The sequence below is a fragment of the Excalfactoria chinensis genome, unplaced genomic scaffold (assembly GCF_039878825.1).
Source record: "Excalfactoria chinensis isolate bCotChi1 unplaced genomic scaffold, bCotChi1.hap2 Scaffold_85, whole genome shotgun sequence".
Classification (NCBI taxonomy): Eukaryota; Metazoa; Chordata; class Aves; order Galliformes; family Phasianidae; genus Excalfactoria; species Excalfactoria chinensis.
In genome coordinates, this window is record NW_027315717.1 from 1431635 (window position 1) to 1450367 (window position 18733).

Consider the following 18733-nt stretch of genomic DNA (forward strand, 5'->3'; position numbering starts at 1 on the left):
ATCACAGCCCGCTCTGACCGTTCACATCCTGCAAGCTCTCTCCCCTTTCTCTCCTCTCTTTCTGTCACCTGCAGGCTGTGCTGTGCACAAGAGCTGCTCCTGGACACAGCTGTCTCTCTGCAGCACTGCCCATTTGTATGAGCTCCCTGAGTCCCAGGAGCCCAGCCCAGCACAACAGAATAGCATGACATTTTCATCCTTCCCACTCCTCTCCCCTGAGGTATCCCTGGGTCCTCATGGCCAACAGCTCCTGAAAGTCAACAGCATCATGACTGTGTCTAACTCATTTCTTGTACAAATATTCCCTGTGACAGACAAACCTCAATAGATGCAGCTTGGTCATGGCATGCAGTTGATCACTGTGTTTTCCTGTTCATTCAATTGCAACACCTTTCCTTCTGTTTGTTGGCCAAAAACAAAGGGAATTCTTTCTTGGCCCATGTGCCGCTGGTTCTCTGTGGAAAGCTAATTGGAGTTGGTGCAGAGGAGTTTTAACACTGAGCGGGTGGCAGCAGAGAAGAGTGATGTGAGGAAAATTGATGCAAGTCCCATGGGGCCTATGTAAGCAGAAATGGGGTGGGGAGGTTGAGGAGGAAATTTGTCCACACAGTAACACAACAGAACTCATTGGGAACATTCAGGATTGATACCAGTTGCACAGTGCTGATTTAATGTTTTGTTTAAACTCACATATAAATAAATAAACAGTAAACGCCTGCCGGCTTCGGCCACTTTAAGCTCTTTCTAGATATCTCCCCATTTTGCTGTACACGCTATGAAAATTTGAAGAGGATGACAGGAAGGCACAAGGCACAGGAGGCTCTTCAGGTGATAATGGGCCCCAGGCAGCACTTGATGCCGAGTCCGTCAACCTGCAGTGCAGAGAGAAGTTTGCACAGAGTGCTCAACAAGACAAAGGCAGAAGTAACAGTGAACTTTCTTGGAGTATTAATGGGCCCACTGAGGGACACTAACAAGCAAGCTTCCCCAGGGACTTGTTAGAGCAGATAATTGGAAGCCATGACTACAGGCAGGCAAAGGCACTGGCATGGTGGCTCTGATGCTGAGAAATCCCTGCTTTTTCTTATGAAGCAGAAAGGCCACTTGGCACTTGAGGGAGAACCTCATGCTGACTAAAGATCTATCCTGAAGCAATGGATGAAGGTCTGTATGATGTTAAATGAAAGACATGGGGACAAGAGATCCCAGGCTCAGCATGGAGTGCAAGGATGCTGTGAGGTTCATGTCCCATGTGTGCCCTGTGTGTCCTTGCAGGCTTTGGGATGTGAGAATGGCCAAGTCTGAACAAGCAGTCAATCCCAGTGAAACTCTGAACTTCAGATCTCTCAGTTCCAGTGCCCACCTTTGCACACCCTCCCATAGTTTGATGTCCTTTATGCTCTGCGCTGCCCAGAATTGCACCCAGTGCTCCAGATGTGGCTGTAGCAATGCAGAGCAGAGAGGGGCGATACTTTCCCTCACCCAGCTGGCAATACCTTGCTTGATGCACTCCAGGGGACCACTGGCCTTCCTGGCTGCCTGGGCAAATCGCTGACTCACATTCAATTTGATGCTGACCATGACCTCCAATCTTTTCAGTCAGACCACTCTCTAGTGTCCCATATCCAGTCAGTGTGTATGTCCAGGGTTGCTCCTACCCAGGTGCACAATCAGGCACTTGTTCTTGTTCTGCTTTATGCACTTGGTGCTTAGGACCAACTGGTACCCACTTCTCTGACTTGTCCACATCTCTCTGCAAGTCCTCTCCACCCTCACTGGACGCAACAGCACCTCTAATCAGCAAATTTGCTCAGAACAACTCCAAGTCCTGCATGCAGGTCATCTGCAAATACATGAAAGAGAAGTGGCCCGAAAATGGAGCCCTAAGGAACCTTGATAGTGACCATCTACCTGCCCGATGGATCCCATTGACTGTAATCCTTTGGGCCTGACCTGCTGGCCAACTGCTCACCCACTACGTTCTGTTTCTGTCTAGCTGCATGCAGGACATTCTGTCTAGAAGGATGCGGTGAGAAATAGTATCAAAAGCTCTACTGAATTCCTCAAGGATTTCATCCATTTTCAACTGGCTTACCTTGGTCAGCTAAATGGATAACCGTGTCATAAAAGGACCTGAAGTGAAACAGAACCTACCCCTCGTGAACTTGTGTTGGCTGCGACCAATGACAGAATTGTCCTTCAGCTGTTTTTCCATAACTCCCACCATCATTTTCTCCATAATTTTACCAGGCACTGGAGTGAGACTGACAGGTCCATAATTGCCCATGTCATCTTTCTTGCTCTTCCTTACAATGAGACAACATTTGCCAGCTTCCTGTCAATGGGCATGACCCCAGAGTTATTTAGTTGCAATTGAAATGAGAGTCCAGAGCAAATTAAGGTGTCATCAGTGAAAGAACATACATGTGCCATAGCTTTGCAATGCCTTGAACTCCAGAGTATGCCACAGATGGAGCAGAGAGGAAGGCCTGCCTCTTCTGTTGTGACCTCCTCCATTTGGTGAGCAGAATAACACTACATGATACATGGGCACTGTGACTCTGCTCTGATCTGCTCGCAGGGGAAAGGTGACGGGAGTTGCTCTCATGTCAGTGCAGATAAAATCACTTCCTCTTTATCCCTTTTTTCCTCTGTAAACTATTCCACTATTTGTACCCTCATTTACACTTCCACACACCCTCAAGTACATTTCCATATGCCATCAACAATTACACTTTCTTATACCATCAAAACAGTTTGTCAAACAATACTGTTTTTTAGATCCATATACACCCTTACTACCATATAACTTTTCCATTAAGGGTCTGTATTATTCAGTTATAAACACCAGAAACAGCACAGATTGGCCCACCTCTCTCACACAGTTCCTTGCAAACAGAACATAGTATTACATAAATTGGTTGACACTCATTAAAAAAGAAAAATAAAAAAGATTTATTTATTTATTTATTTATTTATTTATTTATTTATTTATTTATTTATAAAGTATGTTATGAATAGAAGGAAGACTAGGGAGACTGTGGGTCCCCTACTAAGTGAGGGCGGTATTCTGGTAATGAGGGATGCTGAGACGCTGGAGATACTGAAGGCATTCTTTGCTTCTGTCTTCAGTGAAAAAGCTCTCCCTTAGGAATCCCAGACCCAGTGAGAGGGTCTGGGGAATGGAAGGCTTGCCTTTAGTCAGGGAAGAGGTGGTCCGTGAGCGCCTAGGCCACACCAATGTTCATAAAGCCATGGGACCTGATGGGATGAATCCATGAGTGCTGAGGGAGCTGGCAGAGGTGATTGCTGAACCGCTCTCTATCATTTTTGAGAGGTCTTGGAGAATGGGGGAGGTGCCAGAGGACTGGAGGATAGCCAGTGTCACTCTGGTCTTCAAAAAGGGCAAGAAGGAAGATCTGGGTTATTACAGGCTAGGCCGCCTCACCTCAGTCCCTGGAAAGGTGATGGAACAGCTTGTGCTGGAAGCCATCTCCAGACAGTTGGAAGAAAAGGAGGATATCAGGAGTAGTCAGCATGTGTCCACCAAGAGGAGGTCATGCTCAACCAACCTGGTGGCCTTCTATGACTTTTTCACTTGCTTGGTGGATGGGGGGAGAGAGGTGGACATCATCTTTCTTGATTTCAGTAAGGCTTTTGATACTGTCTCCCATGACATCCTTATAACAAAGCCTAAGAAGTGTGGGATAGATGAGTGGACAGTGAGGTGGGTTGAGAACTGGCTGACTGGCAGAACACTGAGGGTCGTCACTGGTGGTGCAGAGTCCGGTTAGCGACCTGTAAGTAGTGGTGTTCCCCAGGGGTCGGTACTGGGTCTGGTCTTGTTCAACATCTTTATCAGTGACCTTGACAAGGGGATAATGGCCACCCTCAGCAAGTTTGCTGATGATATGAAATTGGACGGATTGGCTGACACGCCTGTAGGCTGTGCTGCCATTCAGCATGACCTGGACAGGCAGGAAAGCTGGGCGTTAAGAAACCAGATGAGGTTTAACTAAAGCCAGACAAAAAGTCCAATGGCATTCCAATGGCATTCCAATGGCATTCCAATGGCATTCATTTACAGTGAGAGTGGGGCAGGTCTTACAGTAAGAGTGGGGCAGGTCTCTTCTTACAGTGAGAGTGGGGCAGGTCTCTTCTCACTACCGACTTGTGACAGGACGAAGGGAAATGGCCTCAAGTTGCGCCAGGGCAAGTTTAGGTTGGATATTAGAAAGAACTTCTTTACAGAAAGGGTGGTTAGGTACTGGAATGGGATACAAATGGTTAGGGACTGGAATGGGATACACATGGTTAGGGACTGTAATGGGCTCCCCAAGGGGGTGGTTGAATCGCCATCCCTGATGTGTTTAAGAGCCGTTTGGATGTGGTACTCAGGGATATGATTTAGCAGAGGTTTTTTGTTGTGGTATTGTTTTGTGGTTGCTTTTTAAGAGATCGGCTACTGGTTGGGCTGCAGTTGGACTTGATGATCTTCAAGGTCTTTTCCAACCTGAGTAATTCTATGATTCTATGATTCTGGGGTGCATGAAAAAGAGCATGGCCAGCAGGTTGAGGGAGTTGATCCTTCGCCTCTAAACTGCCCTGGTAAGGCCTCATCTGGAATACTGTGTCCAGTCCTGAGCTCTCCAGTACAAAAAAAGACAGGGATCTCTTGGAAAGAGTTCAACAGAGGTCCACAAATACGGTGAAGGGTCGGAAGCATCTCCCCTATAAAGAAAGGCTAAGTGAGCTGGGTCTGCTTAGCCTTGAGAAAAGAAGACTGAGAGGGGACATGATCCAGGTCTATAAATATCTGAGGTGTGGGGTCAAAGTGGCAAGACCAGGCTCACTAAGGTATCATCAGTGCAAGAACGTAGACGTGCCGTAGCTTTGCAATGCCTTGAACTCTGGAGTATGCCACAGATGGAGCAGAGAGGAAGAACTGCCTCTTCTGTTGTAAGCTCATCCATTTGGTAAGCAGAATAACACTACATGATACATGGGGACAGTGCCTCTTTTCTGCTCTTCTCTGTCCTGCTCTGCTCACAGAGGAGTGGTGCGGGGGGTTGCTCTCATGTCAGTGCAGATAAAATCACTTTCCCTTTAACTCCTTTTCCTCTGTAAACTATTCCACCATTTGTACCCTCACTTACACTTCCACATACCCTCACATGCACTTCCATATGCCATCAACAATTACACTTTCTTATACCATCAAAAGTGTTTGTCAAACAATACTGTTTTTTAGTTCCCATATACACCCTTAATACCATCTATCTTTCCATGAACAGCCTGTATTATTCAGTTATAAACACATCACAGCAGAACCAGCACTCATTGGCCCACCTCTCTCACACACTTCCCTGCAAACAGAGCATAGTATTATATAAATGGGTTGACGCTCATTAAAAAAGGATAATAAAAAAGGTTTATTTATTTATTTATTTGTTTATTTTAAGTATGTTAAGATTAACAGGAAGACTAGTGAGATTGTGGGTCCCCTACTAAGTGAGGGGGGTGTTCTGGTAATGGGGGATGCTGTGAAGGTGGAGATACGGAAGGCCTTCTTTGCTTCCATCTTCTGTGAGAAAGCTCTCCCTCAACCATCCCAGACCTTGGAGCTTAGTATGAGGGTCTGGGGAATGGAAGACTTGCCTTTAGTCAGGGAAGAGCTGGTCCGTGAGCGCCTAGGCCACACTAATGTTCATAAAGACATAGGGCTCAATGGGGTGTATCCACGGATGCTGAGGGAGCTAGTAGTGGTGATTTCTGCACCACTCTCTATCATCTTTGAGAGGTCTTGAAGAATAGGGGAGGTGTCTGAAGACTGGAGGATAGCCAGTGTCACTCTGTTCTTCAAAAAGGGCAAGAAGGAAGATCAGGGCAATTACAGGCTAGGCAGCCTCAGCTCTGTCCCTGGAAAGGTGCTGAAACAGCTTGTGCTGGAAGCCATCTCCAGACAGTTGGATGAAAAGGAGGTTGTCAGGAGCAGTCAGCATGGGTTCACCAAGGAGAGGTCATGCTCAATCAACCTGACAGCCTGATATGACATTGTCACCGGCTGTGTGGATGAGGGGAGAGTGGTGGATGTCTTCTACCTTGATTTCAGCAAGCCATTTGATACTGTCTCCTACGAAAGTTTGCTTAGAAGAAAGCTGAGGGCATGTGGGATAGATGAATGGATAGTGAGGTGAGTCGAGAACTGGTTGACTGGCAGAGCACAAAGGGTCGTCGTTGGTGGTGCAGAGCCCAGTTGGAGAACTGTTAGTTCAGTGTCCTTGACAGCTGATGACAGGAAGTTGGGAGGATTGGCTGACATACCTGAAGGCTGTGCTGTCATTCAGCGAGGCCTGGCAGGCTGGAGAGCTGAGCAGTAATAAACCAGATGAGGTTTAACAAAAGATAGTGGAGAGTCTTGCACCTAGGGAGGAATAATTGCATGCACCAGGACAGGTTGGGGGATGAGTTGCTGGAGAGGAGCTCTGCAGAGAGGGACCTGGGTATCCCGATGGACAACAGGTTGGCCATGAGCCGGCAGTGTGTTCTCATGGCCAAAAAAGCCAATGGCATTCTGGGGTGCATACAAAATACGGTGGCCAGGGTGTCAAGGGAGATGATCCTTCGCCTCTAATCTGCCCTTGTAAAGCCTCATCTGGAGTACTGTGTCCAGTTCTGAGCTCACCATTATAAAAAAAAATACACAGATCTCTTGGAAAGAGTGATGCAAAGGGCTACAGAGATGGTGAAGGGTCTGGAGCATCTCCCCTATGAAGAAAAACTATGTGAACTGGGTCTGTTTAGCCTTGAGAAAAGAAGACTGAGAGGGGACGTGATCCAGGTCTATAAATATCTGAGGTGTGGGTGGCAAAGTGGCGAGACCAAACTCTTTTCAGCAGTGTGTGGAGACAGGACAAGGGGAAATGTCCAGAAACTGGAGCGTAGGAAGTTCCGCACAAATGTGTGCAAGAACTTCTTTACAGTGAGGGTGACGGAGCACTGGAACAGGCTGCCCAACGGGGTTGTGGAGTCTCCTTGTCTGGAGATATTCAAGACTCGGCTGGACGCCTACCTGTGCGCCTACTTGGTGTTCCCCAGAGGTCAGTGCTGGTGCCTTTCCTCTTCAATACCTTTATTGTTGATCTGGATGAAGGCATCAAGTGAACCCTAAGTAAGTTTACAGATGACACCAAATTGGCTGGGAGTGTGGATCAGCCATGAGTTAGCAAGGCCCTACTGAGGGATTTGGATAGGCTGTAGAGCTGGGCTGAAGCCAATGGGATGAAGTTCACCAAGACCAAATGCCACGTCCTGCAATTTGGGACATGGAATGGACTGCCCAGGGGGGTGGTGGATTCACCAGTTGATGGTATTCAAGGAATGAATGGATATTGTGTTGAAGGACATGGATTAGTGGGAGCTATTGGTGATAGGTGAACAGCTGAACTGGATGATCGTGTAGGTCTTTGCCAACCTTGGTGATTCTATGATTCTATGATATTGTGTCCTTATCTGTGTGCCCTTTTAGTTTCAACAAACACTCTCTGGGAGGACTTACCACATGTCTGGAATAAGTCACTGACCACTAGAAATCTGGTGTTAAATTCAACAGATTTTAATGTACTGTCATGATGCTGTTGTCTTTCAGGAGCTGTTGACCATGAAGATGCAGAGAAATCTCAGGGGATACGAGTGGGAAGGATAAACATGACATATTCTTCTGCTGAGCTGGGCTGGGCTCCTGGGACACAGGAAGCTCATAAAAGTGGATGGTGCTGCAGTGAGACAGCTGTGCCCAGGAGCAGCTCTAGTGCACAGCACAGCCTGCAGGTGACAGAAGGAGAGGAGAGAAAGGGGAGAGAGCTTCCAGGATGCATAAGGTGTGAGCAGCCTTCTGAGCTCACTGCAGCAGCATTGCTCACAGACCATGACACGGTAAGTCTAACTTCAGGCCATGCAGCTGCTGTTCATAGAGGGTTAACTTAATCTGGGACATCCCATAGCAAATCTGGCTGAAGGCACTGCATGTTTCTTTGCTGTAGGAAAAGACTTCTGCTCCAGCTGAGGGCTTGCTTGCTGCAGCGTCAGAGCACAGCCCTGAGGGCTGCGTGTCCCAGCACGGCTGCAGGCTGTGCATGTGGGGCTGCAGGCGGGTGCCCAGGGCTGTCCTGCAGAGCAGGGTCCCTGCTGTGCCCCAGGGGCTGTGTGCCGGCTATGGGACTCTGCCGCCTGCCAGGCTCAGCACTCAGCCTGCCCGGGGAGCTGCCCAGGGTGCTGCGGGGAGATGTGTGGGGGGAAGGAGCAGCCCGGCAGGGCTTGTGCTGCCACAGCTGCTGCCTGGGGCAGGGAGATCACAGCTCCACTGCACAACTGAATGTTTGTAAGGGTTCTTGGCAAATGGACAGTCAAGGCGGGGATTTTCCATGTCCTGTTCTTAGGGAAGGAAAGAGGATTTGAGGCAGAAATTTAAAAGGTGGTGTAAACTTTGAAAACAGCTCTGAGACTTCCCAGTATTTCTTCAATCCTTTGGTTGTTTTCTGAACAGTCACACAGAACGTAGTTTCAGCCTTTCCTTCCTCAAAGGATAAAATCAGTTCCAGCTCTCGTGGTTTTCTGCAGACTTTAATTGTTCACCTATCCTGCAAACAGTCTTACTTCTCTAAGAGATGTTGAAGTGCATAGAGACTGGGGTTGGGATGTTGAAGAGCAGTTGGAGTAAAGAGAAAAATATCCAGGAGGCTGGGATATGATTAGGAAATGAGAAGAAATAAAGAGCTGCCTAATCTTCTACTCCCTAAGGGATGGTGAATCTCATGAAATTAAATTTAAGTTCTGGAGCTAAATGTACATTTTCCAAAGGGAAAGGAAATATTTTGCACTACAGCAGAAAGCAGAAATGAGGAAAATTATAGTACAGCTGAAGGAGTGTCTCTGAGAGTGTTTTGAATTTGTCATCATCTACTGCTCTCTAAGCAGGACTCCAAGCCCAGGATCATCAGATGCCCAACAGCAGCTCCATCAGCGAGTTCCTTCTGCTGCCACTGGGAGACACGCGGCAGCTGCAGCTCTTGCACTTCTGGCTCTTGCTGGGCATCTACCTGGCTGCCCTCCTGGGCAACGGCCTCATCAGCACAGCCGTAGCCTGCGACCAGCGCCTGCACACCCCCATGTACTTCTTCCTCCTCAACCTGGCCCTCCTCGACCTGGGCTGCATCTCCACCACTCTCCCCAAAGCCATGGCCAACGCCCTCTGGGACACCAGGGCCATCTCCTACGCAGGATGTGCTGCACAGGTCTTTTTCTATTTCTACTTTGTCTCATCAGAGTTTTCCGTTCTCACCATCATGTCCTATGACCGCTACGTTGCCATCTGCAAGCCCCTGCACTATGGGACCTTGATGGACAGCAGAGCTTGTGCCACCATGGCAGCAGCTGCCTGGGGCACTGGGGTTCTCTATTCCCTGCTGCACACTGCCAGTACGTTTTCACTGCCTCTCTGCCAAGGCAATGTTGTCAACCAGTTTTTCTGTGAAATCCCCCAGATCCTCAAGCTCTCCTGCTCAGGCTCCTACCTCAGGGAAGTTGTGCTTCTCATTTTTAGTGCCAGTTTAGGCTTTGGGTGCTTTGTTTTCATAGTGGTGTCCTATGTGCAGATCTTCAAGGCCGTTCTGAGGGTGCTCTCTGAGCAGGGACGGCAAAAATCCTTCTCCACGTGCCTCCCTCACCTAGCCGTGGTCTCCCTGTTTTTTAGCACTGCCTTTTTTGCCTACCTGAAGCCCCCCTCTGTTTCCTCCCCACTCTTGGATCTGACAGTGGCACTTCTGTATGCAGTGGTGCCTCCTACACTGAACCCCCTCATCTACAGCATGAGGAACAGGGAGATCAAGCACGCTCTCAGGAAGGTGTTGCAGTATGCACTATTCCAACTTGCATAAAGGGCACGTTTTCCTCACACAATTCCCTGTGATGGTTCTTTATATTTTATGCTTATTTGCTTGTTTTATTTCGTGTGATACAGCAATCTGCAGAAAAATGTTGCAAATTATTCACTTTTTTTCTAAACTACTTTCCATTTTCTCACTCCAAGAGCTCGTGTAAACATTGAACCAGGTTCTCTGAATAGGTGAAGAGATAAATAAAAAGCTTTCAGGGTAGTTTTCCTTGGCTCTTCTCTCTTCCTGCCTTGTCTGGATCTGGGGGAGGTACAGACATGGACAGCTGGCCAGTGTCCTCTTTTCATTCCTGCTCTATTTACATTTCCACAGTGCTCTCAAGTCCTCATATTTGTGCAGGCCTGAAGGTCTTGTGTGCCTCACAACAGTCCTGTTTTCTCTACAGCAGCACTCCAGGAGAGCAGTCAGTAGCCAGCAATATGAACGGATCTGTCTCTATCCATGACAGGGGGGCAGTAGGCCCGTGGGATGCCTGGCCCCCAGCAAGTGGGAAGGTTAAGGGAACAGGGCTGGGAGATGGGAGCTGGACTTAAGGAAACACACAGAGCAGTGGTAACTACCTAAGGAAGAAAACTTGTTTTACTAACTGTGATATGCGGAATACCAATAGGAAAATTTCAAAACCATGACATTCCACCCCTTATTCTACATCACTACATTATTCTTAGAAAACATATCTATATAGAAATAAACAATAATTAAAATGCGTTACACACACAGGTCTGTATACATATATATACATGGAATTATTGGTCGCAAAGTCCTCTGGGATATGTAGTTTTCTTCTGAGAGCTGAGTATTTGGGACGTTGTCATTCCACAGAACTGGAGTATGAAATGTTAATGATCCATACTGCACATGATGTTATGATGTGGAATACTGACAGCAACAATACAAGACCATGACATTCCACCCCTTACTCTACATTATTACATCAAGGTTATTATATATACATATATACACGTATATAAAACTATGATAACTAAATAGTACAATTAAATGTAATATAACTCTAATAACTAAAATACACTACACATGCAAATATATACATAGATACATGGAATTACTGACTGCACTCCCCCAGCATCAAATTCCCTTGTGGAACACACTGAACATCCCCATCCTTCTGCATCACCCACCAAGTGCACCCAGGTCCCAGGGCAAAAACAGTTCCACGGAGAGCTTTGCACTTTCCAGAGGCTGGAAGGACCCAAACAGATTTCTCCAACATGTTCTTTACATGTATAACACGGAACTTATCTCCTTCTATAGTGTGTAGGGGGCTGGATTGCGTAGGACCATCACGATTGACAGATCCTCTAGTATTGACCAACCAAGTGGCTTCTGCCAAATGCTTTTCCCAGTGATTAAATGTACCACTACCCATTGCTTTCACCACAGTTTTCAACACCCCATTGTATCGTACAATTTAACCAGAGGCTGGTGCGTGGTAGGGGATATGATATCAATGACCTCTCAATGCTTTGATCTTTGGCCCAATTATGTATAAGTGAATTTTTGAAATTTGTCCCTTTATCAGACTCTCTACTTTCTGGGATGCCATGTCCCCACAGGACTTCTTTCTCAAGACCCAGTATGGTGTTTTGGGCAGTAGCATGGGGTACTGCATGTGTTTCAAGCCACCCAGTGGTTGCCTCCGCCATGGTAAGCATATAACAATTACCACTGCGAGATCATGGCAAGGTGACATTCTCAAGCTGCCTCACCTCCCCATATTGACACTTTTGCCTTTGCCTTTCCCCCACAGAATTTTCATCCTCTTGTCTTGCTTAATTATGGCACATGTTTCACAGTCATGAATAACCTGTACAGAGGTGTCCATAGTTAAGTCCACCCCCGGTTTCTAGCCCGCTTATATGACACGTCTCTTCCTTGATGGCCCAAGGTCTCATGGGCCTGTCGAGCTAGGAATAATTCACCCTTGTTCTGCCAGTCCAAGTCGATTTGAGCTACCTCAGTTCTGGCAGCTCGATCTACCTGATGGTTGTTTTATTGTTCTTCAGTAGCGTGACTCAGGGTCATGTGTGCATCCACACGACAACTTTAAAATCATATCTTTAGATTGAGCAGCAATGTCTTTCCACAGTTCAGCAGCCCAAATAGTTTTTCCCATCCGTTGCCAGTTATTTTCTTCCCACTGCTGTAACCATCCCCATAAGGCAATGGCCACCATCCATAAGTCAGGATAAAGCACTGGCCACCTCTCCCATTCAGGAACAGCTAAGGCCAGCTGAACAGCCTTTACCTCTGCAAACTGACTTGATTCTCCTTTACCTTCAGTGACCTCTGCAACCTGTTGTGAGGGGCTCCACACAGCAGTTTTCCATCTGCAATGCTTCCCTACAATACGACATGATCCATCAGTGAATAGGGCATATTTCTTTTCATTTTCTGGTAGTTCATTGCATGGTGGGGCCTCTTTAGCACGTGACACTTCTTCTGCTGGTGATGTTCCAAACTTTTTACCTTCAGGCCAGTCCATCCTCTAATATTCCTTGAGATCAGTGCAAAGCAGGTGGATGACACTTGATAGCAGTTTCACATATAAGGTTCTCCGTGGGAAACCCCCTGATAATGACAAGTCCAGACCACTCTCAGAGACACTCCTCCTGCTACACTATCAACGTTTGACTTTCCCTTTGGAAAATATTCATTTAACTCCAGAACTAGAATTTAAATTCATGAGCTTCACCATCTGTTAAGGAGCAGAATATTATGGAGCTCTTAATTTCTTCTCATTTCCTAATCATGTCTCAGTCTCCTGGAGGGTGTGACAGTTCACAAAACCAGCAATTGACTGAAGAAGAATTTGGGACTCTCAGAGCTGTGTTCAAATTAGACAGCCCTTTATGATTTCTGCTTCCAACCATTTCCCCTTCCTTCCAAACTGACTTTACAGGGAGATTACTGGAATTAGCTCCATCTCCCAATAGGCTGATGGACTCCGTTGTCAACTCCTTCACTGTGATTCTATCTATCCCATCCTATCACTGTCTAACTCATTTCTTGTACAAATATTCCCTGAGATAGATAAGCATCAATAGATGCAGCTTGGACATGGCATGCAGTTGATCACTGTGTTTCACTGTTCATTCAATTGCATCACCTTTCCTTCTGTTTGTTGGCCAAAATAAATAAATAAATAAAATAGAATACTTTCCTTGCCCATGTGCAGCTGGTTCTCTGAGGAAAGCCAGTGGGAGCTGGTGCAAAGGAGGTTTAACACTGAGCGGGTGACTGCAGAGGAGAAGAGTGATGTGAGGAAAAGTGATGCAAGTCCCATGGGGCCAATGTGAGTAGAATTGGGGTGGGGAGGTTGAGGAGGACCATTGTCCACATAGTAACGGAATAGAACTCGTTCAGGACATCCTGGATTGATATCCACTGTACAGTGCTGCTTCAATATCTTCTTTAAACTCATCTATAAATAGATAATAAATGCCTGCTGGATTCCTGCTCTTTGAGCTCTCGTCAGTTACCTCTCCATTTTGCTGAACAAGTTCTGAAAACCTGAAGAAGATGACAGGAAGGCACAAGACACAGGAGGCTCTTTGGGTTATTATTGGCCCCAGGGTGCTTTTGGTTCCGAGTCCATCACCTCCAGTGCAGAGAGAAGACTGCACAAAGTACTCAGCAAGACAAAGTCAAAAGTAACAGTGAAGTTTCTTGGAGTATTAATGGGCACACTGAGGGCCATTACCAAGCAAGCTTCCCTAGGTAATTGTTAGAGCAGATAATTGGAAGCCATGAGTACAGGCAGGCAAAGGCACTGGCATGGTGTCTCTGATGCTAAGAAACCTCTCCTTTGTCTTATGAAGCAGAAAGGCCAAGCCCTGATTCCCATATCCTTGGCAGGGAGATCCTGTCTCTCATGTTGGCTCAGAACCTTCCTGGGGTGGTGGGATGGAGGTCTGTATGATGTTGAAGGAAAGACACTGGGACAGAAGATCGCAGCCTCTGCATGTGGTGTAAGGATGCTGTGAAACTCAGATCCAATGTGTGCCCTGTGTCTCATGGCAGGATGTGGGATGTGAGAAGGGCCCAGTCTGAACAAGCAGTCAGTCTCATTGAAACTCTGAACTTCACATCTCTCAGTTCTGGTGACATCCAATGCACACTCTCCCATAATTTGATGTCTTTTATGTTCTGCGGTGCCCAGAAGTGCCCCTACTGCTCCAGGTGAGGCTGTTGCACTGCAGAGCAGAGAGGGATGATCCTTTCCATCACCCAGCTGGCAATAACTTGCTTGATGTGCTCCACGGGACAGTTGGCCTTCCCGGCTTCGTGAGCACACTGCAGACTCACATTCAGTTTGATGCTGAGCAGGACCCCCAATCCTTTTCATTCAGAATGCCCTCCAGTGTTCCATATCCAGTCAGTGTGTATGTCCAGGATTGCCCCTACCCAGGTTCACAATCAGGCACTTGTTCTTGTTATGCTTTATGCAATTGGTGCTTACTAACAACTGGTACCCATTTCTCTAACTTATCCACATCTCTCTGCATGTCCTGTCCATCCTCAGTGGAGGCAACAGCACCTCCTCATCTGGTATCATCAGCAAACTTGCTCAGAACATCTTCTAGTCCTGCATGCAAGTCATACACAAAAACATGGAAGAGAATAGCTTTTAAATGGAGCCCCGGGGATCCCTGACAGTGACCCGATGAAACCCATTGGCTATAATCTTTTGGGCCTGACCTATTGGCCAACACGTCACCCACCACGTTCTATTTCTGTCTAGCCATATGCAGGACATTCTGTCCAGAAGGGTGCTGTGAGAAAAAGTATCAAAAGCTCTTCTGAAATCCTCAGGGATAACATCAACTGGCTTCTCTTGTTCAGCTAAAGGGATAAACATGTCACAATAAGACCTTAAGTTAAAGAGGACCTACCCCTCGTGAACTTGTGTTGGCTGCAACCTATGACAGAATTGTCCTTCAGCTGTTTTTCCATAACTCCCATCATCTTTTTCTCCATAATTTTACCAGGCACTGGAGTGAGACTGACAGGTCCATAATTACCCGTGTCATCTTTCTTGCTCTTCCTTACAATGAGACAACATTTGCCAGCTTCCTGTCAACTGGTGTGACCCTAGACTGAATTAGATGCAATTGAAATGAGAGCCCAGTGCATACTAAGGAGTAATCATTGATAGAACTTAGATGTGCCATAGTTTTCCAGTGCCTTGAATTCCAGAGTATGCCACTGATGGAGCAGGGAGGAAGAAATGCCTCTTCTGTTGTGAGCTCATCCATTTGGTAAGCAGAATAACACTACATGATACATGGGGACGCTGTCTCTTCTTTGCTCTGCTCCACTCACAGAGGAGCGGTGCAGAGGGTTGCTCTCATGTCAGTGCAGATTAACTCACTTTCCCTTTAACTCCTTTTCCTCTGTAAACTATTCCACTATTTGTACCCTCATTTACACTTCCACATCCCCTCAAGTGCACTTCCATATGCACTTCCATATGCACTTTCTTATACCATCAAAAGTGTTTGTCAAACAATACTGTTTTTTTAGTTCCCATATACACCCTTAATACCATCTATCTTTCCATGAACAGTCTGTATTATTCAGTTATAAACACATCACAGCAGAACCAGCACTCATTGGCCCACCTCTCTCACACACTTCCCTGCAAACAGAGCATAGTATTATATAAATGGGTTGACACTCATCGAAAAAGAAAATAAAAAAGATGTATTTATTTATGTATTTGTTTGTTTGTTTATTTTAAGTATGTTAAGATTAACAGGAAGACTAGTGAGATTGTGGGTTCCCTACTAAGTGAGGGGGGTGTTCTGGTAATGGGGGATGTTGTGTAGGTGGAGATACTGAAGGCCTTCTTTGCTTCCATCTTCTGTGAAAAAGCTCTCCCTCAATAATCCCAGACCTTGGAGCTTAGTATGAGGGTCTGTGGAATGGAAGACTTGCCTTTAGTCAGGGAAGAGCTGCTCCGTGAGCGCCTAGGCCACACTGATGTTCATAAAGACATAGGGCCCAATGGGGTGCATCCACGGATACTGAGGGAGCTAGCAGTGGTGATTTCTGCACCACTCTCTATCATCTTTGAGAGGTCTTGAAGAATAGGGGAGGTGTCTGAAGACTGGAGGATAGCCAGTGTCACTCTGTTCTTCAAAAAGGGCAAGAAGGAAGAACCGGGCAATTACAGGCTAGGCAGCCTCAGCTCTGTCCCTGGAAATGTGCTGAAACAGCTTGTGCTGGAAGCCATCTCCAGACAGTTGGATGAAAAGGAGGTTGTCAGGAGTAGTCAGCATGGGTTCACCAAGGAGAGGTCATGCTCAATCAACCTGACAGCCTTCTATGACATTGTCACCAGCTGTGTGGATGAGGGGAGAGTGGTGGATGTCTTCTACCTTGATTTCAGCAAGGCATTTGGTACTGTCTCCTACGAAAGTTTGCTTAGAAGAAAGCTGAGGGCATGTGGGATAGATGAATGGATAGTGAGGTGAGTCGAGAACTGGTTGATGGGCAGAGCACAGAGGGTCGTCGTTGGTGGTGCAGAGCCCAGTTGGAGAACTGTTAGTAGCGGTGTTCCCCAGGTGTCAGTGCTGGGTCCAGTCTTTCTCAACATCTTTATCAGTGTCCTTAACAAGAGGATAGTGGCCACCCTCAGCAAGTTTGCTGATGACAGGAAGTTGGGAGGATTGGCTGACATACCTGAAGTCTGTGCTGTCATTCAGCGTGGCCTGGCAGGCTGGAGAGCTGAGCAGTAATAAACCAGATGAGGTTTAACAAAAGATAGTGGAGAGTCTTGCACCTAGGGAGGAATAATTGCATGCACCAGGACAGGTTGGGGGATGAGCTGCTGTATAGGAGCTCTGCAGAGAGGGACCTGGGTATCCTGATGGACAACAGGTTGGCTAAGAGGCAGCAGAGTGCCCTCATGGGCAAAAAAGGACAATGGCATTATGGGGTGCATGAAAAAACTGTGTCCAGCAGGTCAAGGGAGGACATCCTCCCCTCTACTCTGCCCTGGTAAGGCCTCATCTGGAGTACCGTGTCCAGTTCTGGGCTCACCATTAAAAAAATTAAAAAAATAAAAAGAAATACATGGATCTCTTGGAAAGAGTGCAGCAAAGAGTACAAAGATGGTGAAGGGTCGGGAGCATCTCTCTTATGAAAAAAGGCTAAGTGAGATGGGTCTGTTTAGCCTTGAGAAAAGAAGACTGAGAGGGGACCTGATCCTGGCCTATAAATATCTGAGGTGTGGGGTCAAAGTGGAGAGACTAGGTTCTTTTCAGCAGTGTGTGGAAACAGGACAAGGGGTAATGGCCAGAAACTGGAGCATAGGATCTTCTGCACCAGAAACAGTCACTCACTGAGCTCGAAATCTCTGTGCCTTTGCAGGCCTAGGGTCTTGTTGGGCTCACAGAGACATGGTGGGATGGTTCCCATCTCTGAACTGTAGCAAATGGGGCACTGACTCTTTATGATAAATGGCCAATGAAGATGGGGAAAGGCTGCTGACCTCTGTGGGAGTGCACTGAGCTCAGCCTGGGGATGGCAGAGGAGCCAACTGAGAACTGATGGAAAGGTCTCAAAAAGAAGAGCAGCAGATTCTGTTCCTTGCTTCCTGACCAGGAAGAACAAGAGGAGGGGGACAGGCAAGTATCTGAGTTACAGCGGGGATGGAATTGTTTTCTTCAGACTGTCTGCCATAGTGCAGTGTTTTGTTTCTAGTAGAAAAGCAACATTGATGACACTCTGGTGTTTACAGCTGCTGCTAAGCAGTGTTGTACAGAGCCAAGGCCATGGTCAGTGGAGGGTTCAAAGAGCTGGGAGGGAACAGAGTGAGAACAGCTGACTGAAAGTGGCCAAAGGTACCTGACAGCAAGCAGGAGTACTGAAAGGTGTGGGTGTTCATCCAACTCTCTTGACTGCACAGGGCCCATCTGAGCATCAGTCTGGTGGTGCTGAGCTAATGCTTGTGCATCAGCTGTTACGTACTATTCCATATACATGGATATATTGTGATAACTATTACTCCTACCCTTTTATCTCTCTTAGTAAATTGCTTCATTTCAACAAACGAGTTCTACTTTTTTTCCCAATTCTCTTTCCCATCCAACTGGGAAGGGGCAGTGCACAAAGCACTGTGTGCAGCTGATCCACCTGCTCGGTTCAAGCACCATCGTCATTTTGGTGCCCGATGTGGGGCTCCAAGGACTGAGATGACAGCACATCTGTCCAGAGCGAGTTAGCACAGGGCTTTGTGGGAGTTGGAGAATTGCTGGCCATGATGCTGATTGTATCTATATCTGTGGAGCTCGTTGAGCCTTCTCGTGAAGATTCACTGCACAGCTCCTTGCTTGGTGCTTGTTTTCCTTGCTGTATGGTTTGTCAACTCTGGGGCTGGATTGGGGTATTTATTTTGCTATACTTTTTGACATAGAAACCTAATGTCGTGATAAAATTGGCAGCTGACAAACTGAAGTTTTGTGCACATTCAGCTCTGTGGTCATCTTTGTGTTTTGGAAGCAATATTGTTGATATGATTAGTAATTACACCCTTTACTTTGTCTCCTCATTGAGCCTGGCTATGAAGGAGAGAAGGGAGAACAATTTCCATCTGTCCCTCAGCCTCCCTCTCACTTCTTTGTTTCCTAGAGCTCCAAAGGTAGTTACAACAGCACCTGAGGATTTTGACTATCTGTGGGATGCTCAAACCATCATGCCCCCATTGCTACATGTCATTAATGTGTTTCAGGTTATGTCTCAGATTAAACAATTAT

The 18733-nt window shown here is 46.8% G+C and overlaps 1 protein-coding gene across 1 annotated transcript; it reads left to right on the top strand.

The window, feature by feature from the left end:
• Window positions 1–9167: 9167 nt before the first annotated feature.
• On the top strand, window positions 9168–9935 carry LOC140265413 (olfactory receptor 14J1-like). The gene has a single exon (XM_072361335.1). The coding sequence runs from the start codon at window positions 9168–9170 to the stop codon at window positions 9933–9935; it is 768 nt and encodes a 255-aa protein (XP_072217436.1).
• Window positions 9936–18733: the final 8798 nt, after the last annotated feature.

Excerpts from the sequence above, each read along its gene's own strand:
- LOC140265413 (XM_072361335.1), top strand. The coding sequence starts at position 9,168 with ATGTACTTCTTCCTCCTCAACCTGGCCCTCCTCGACCTGGGCTGCATC.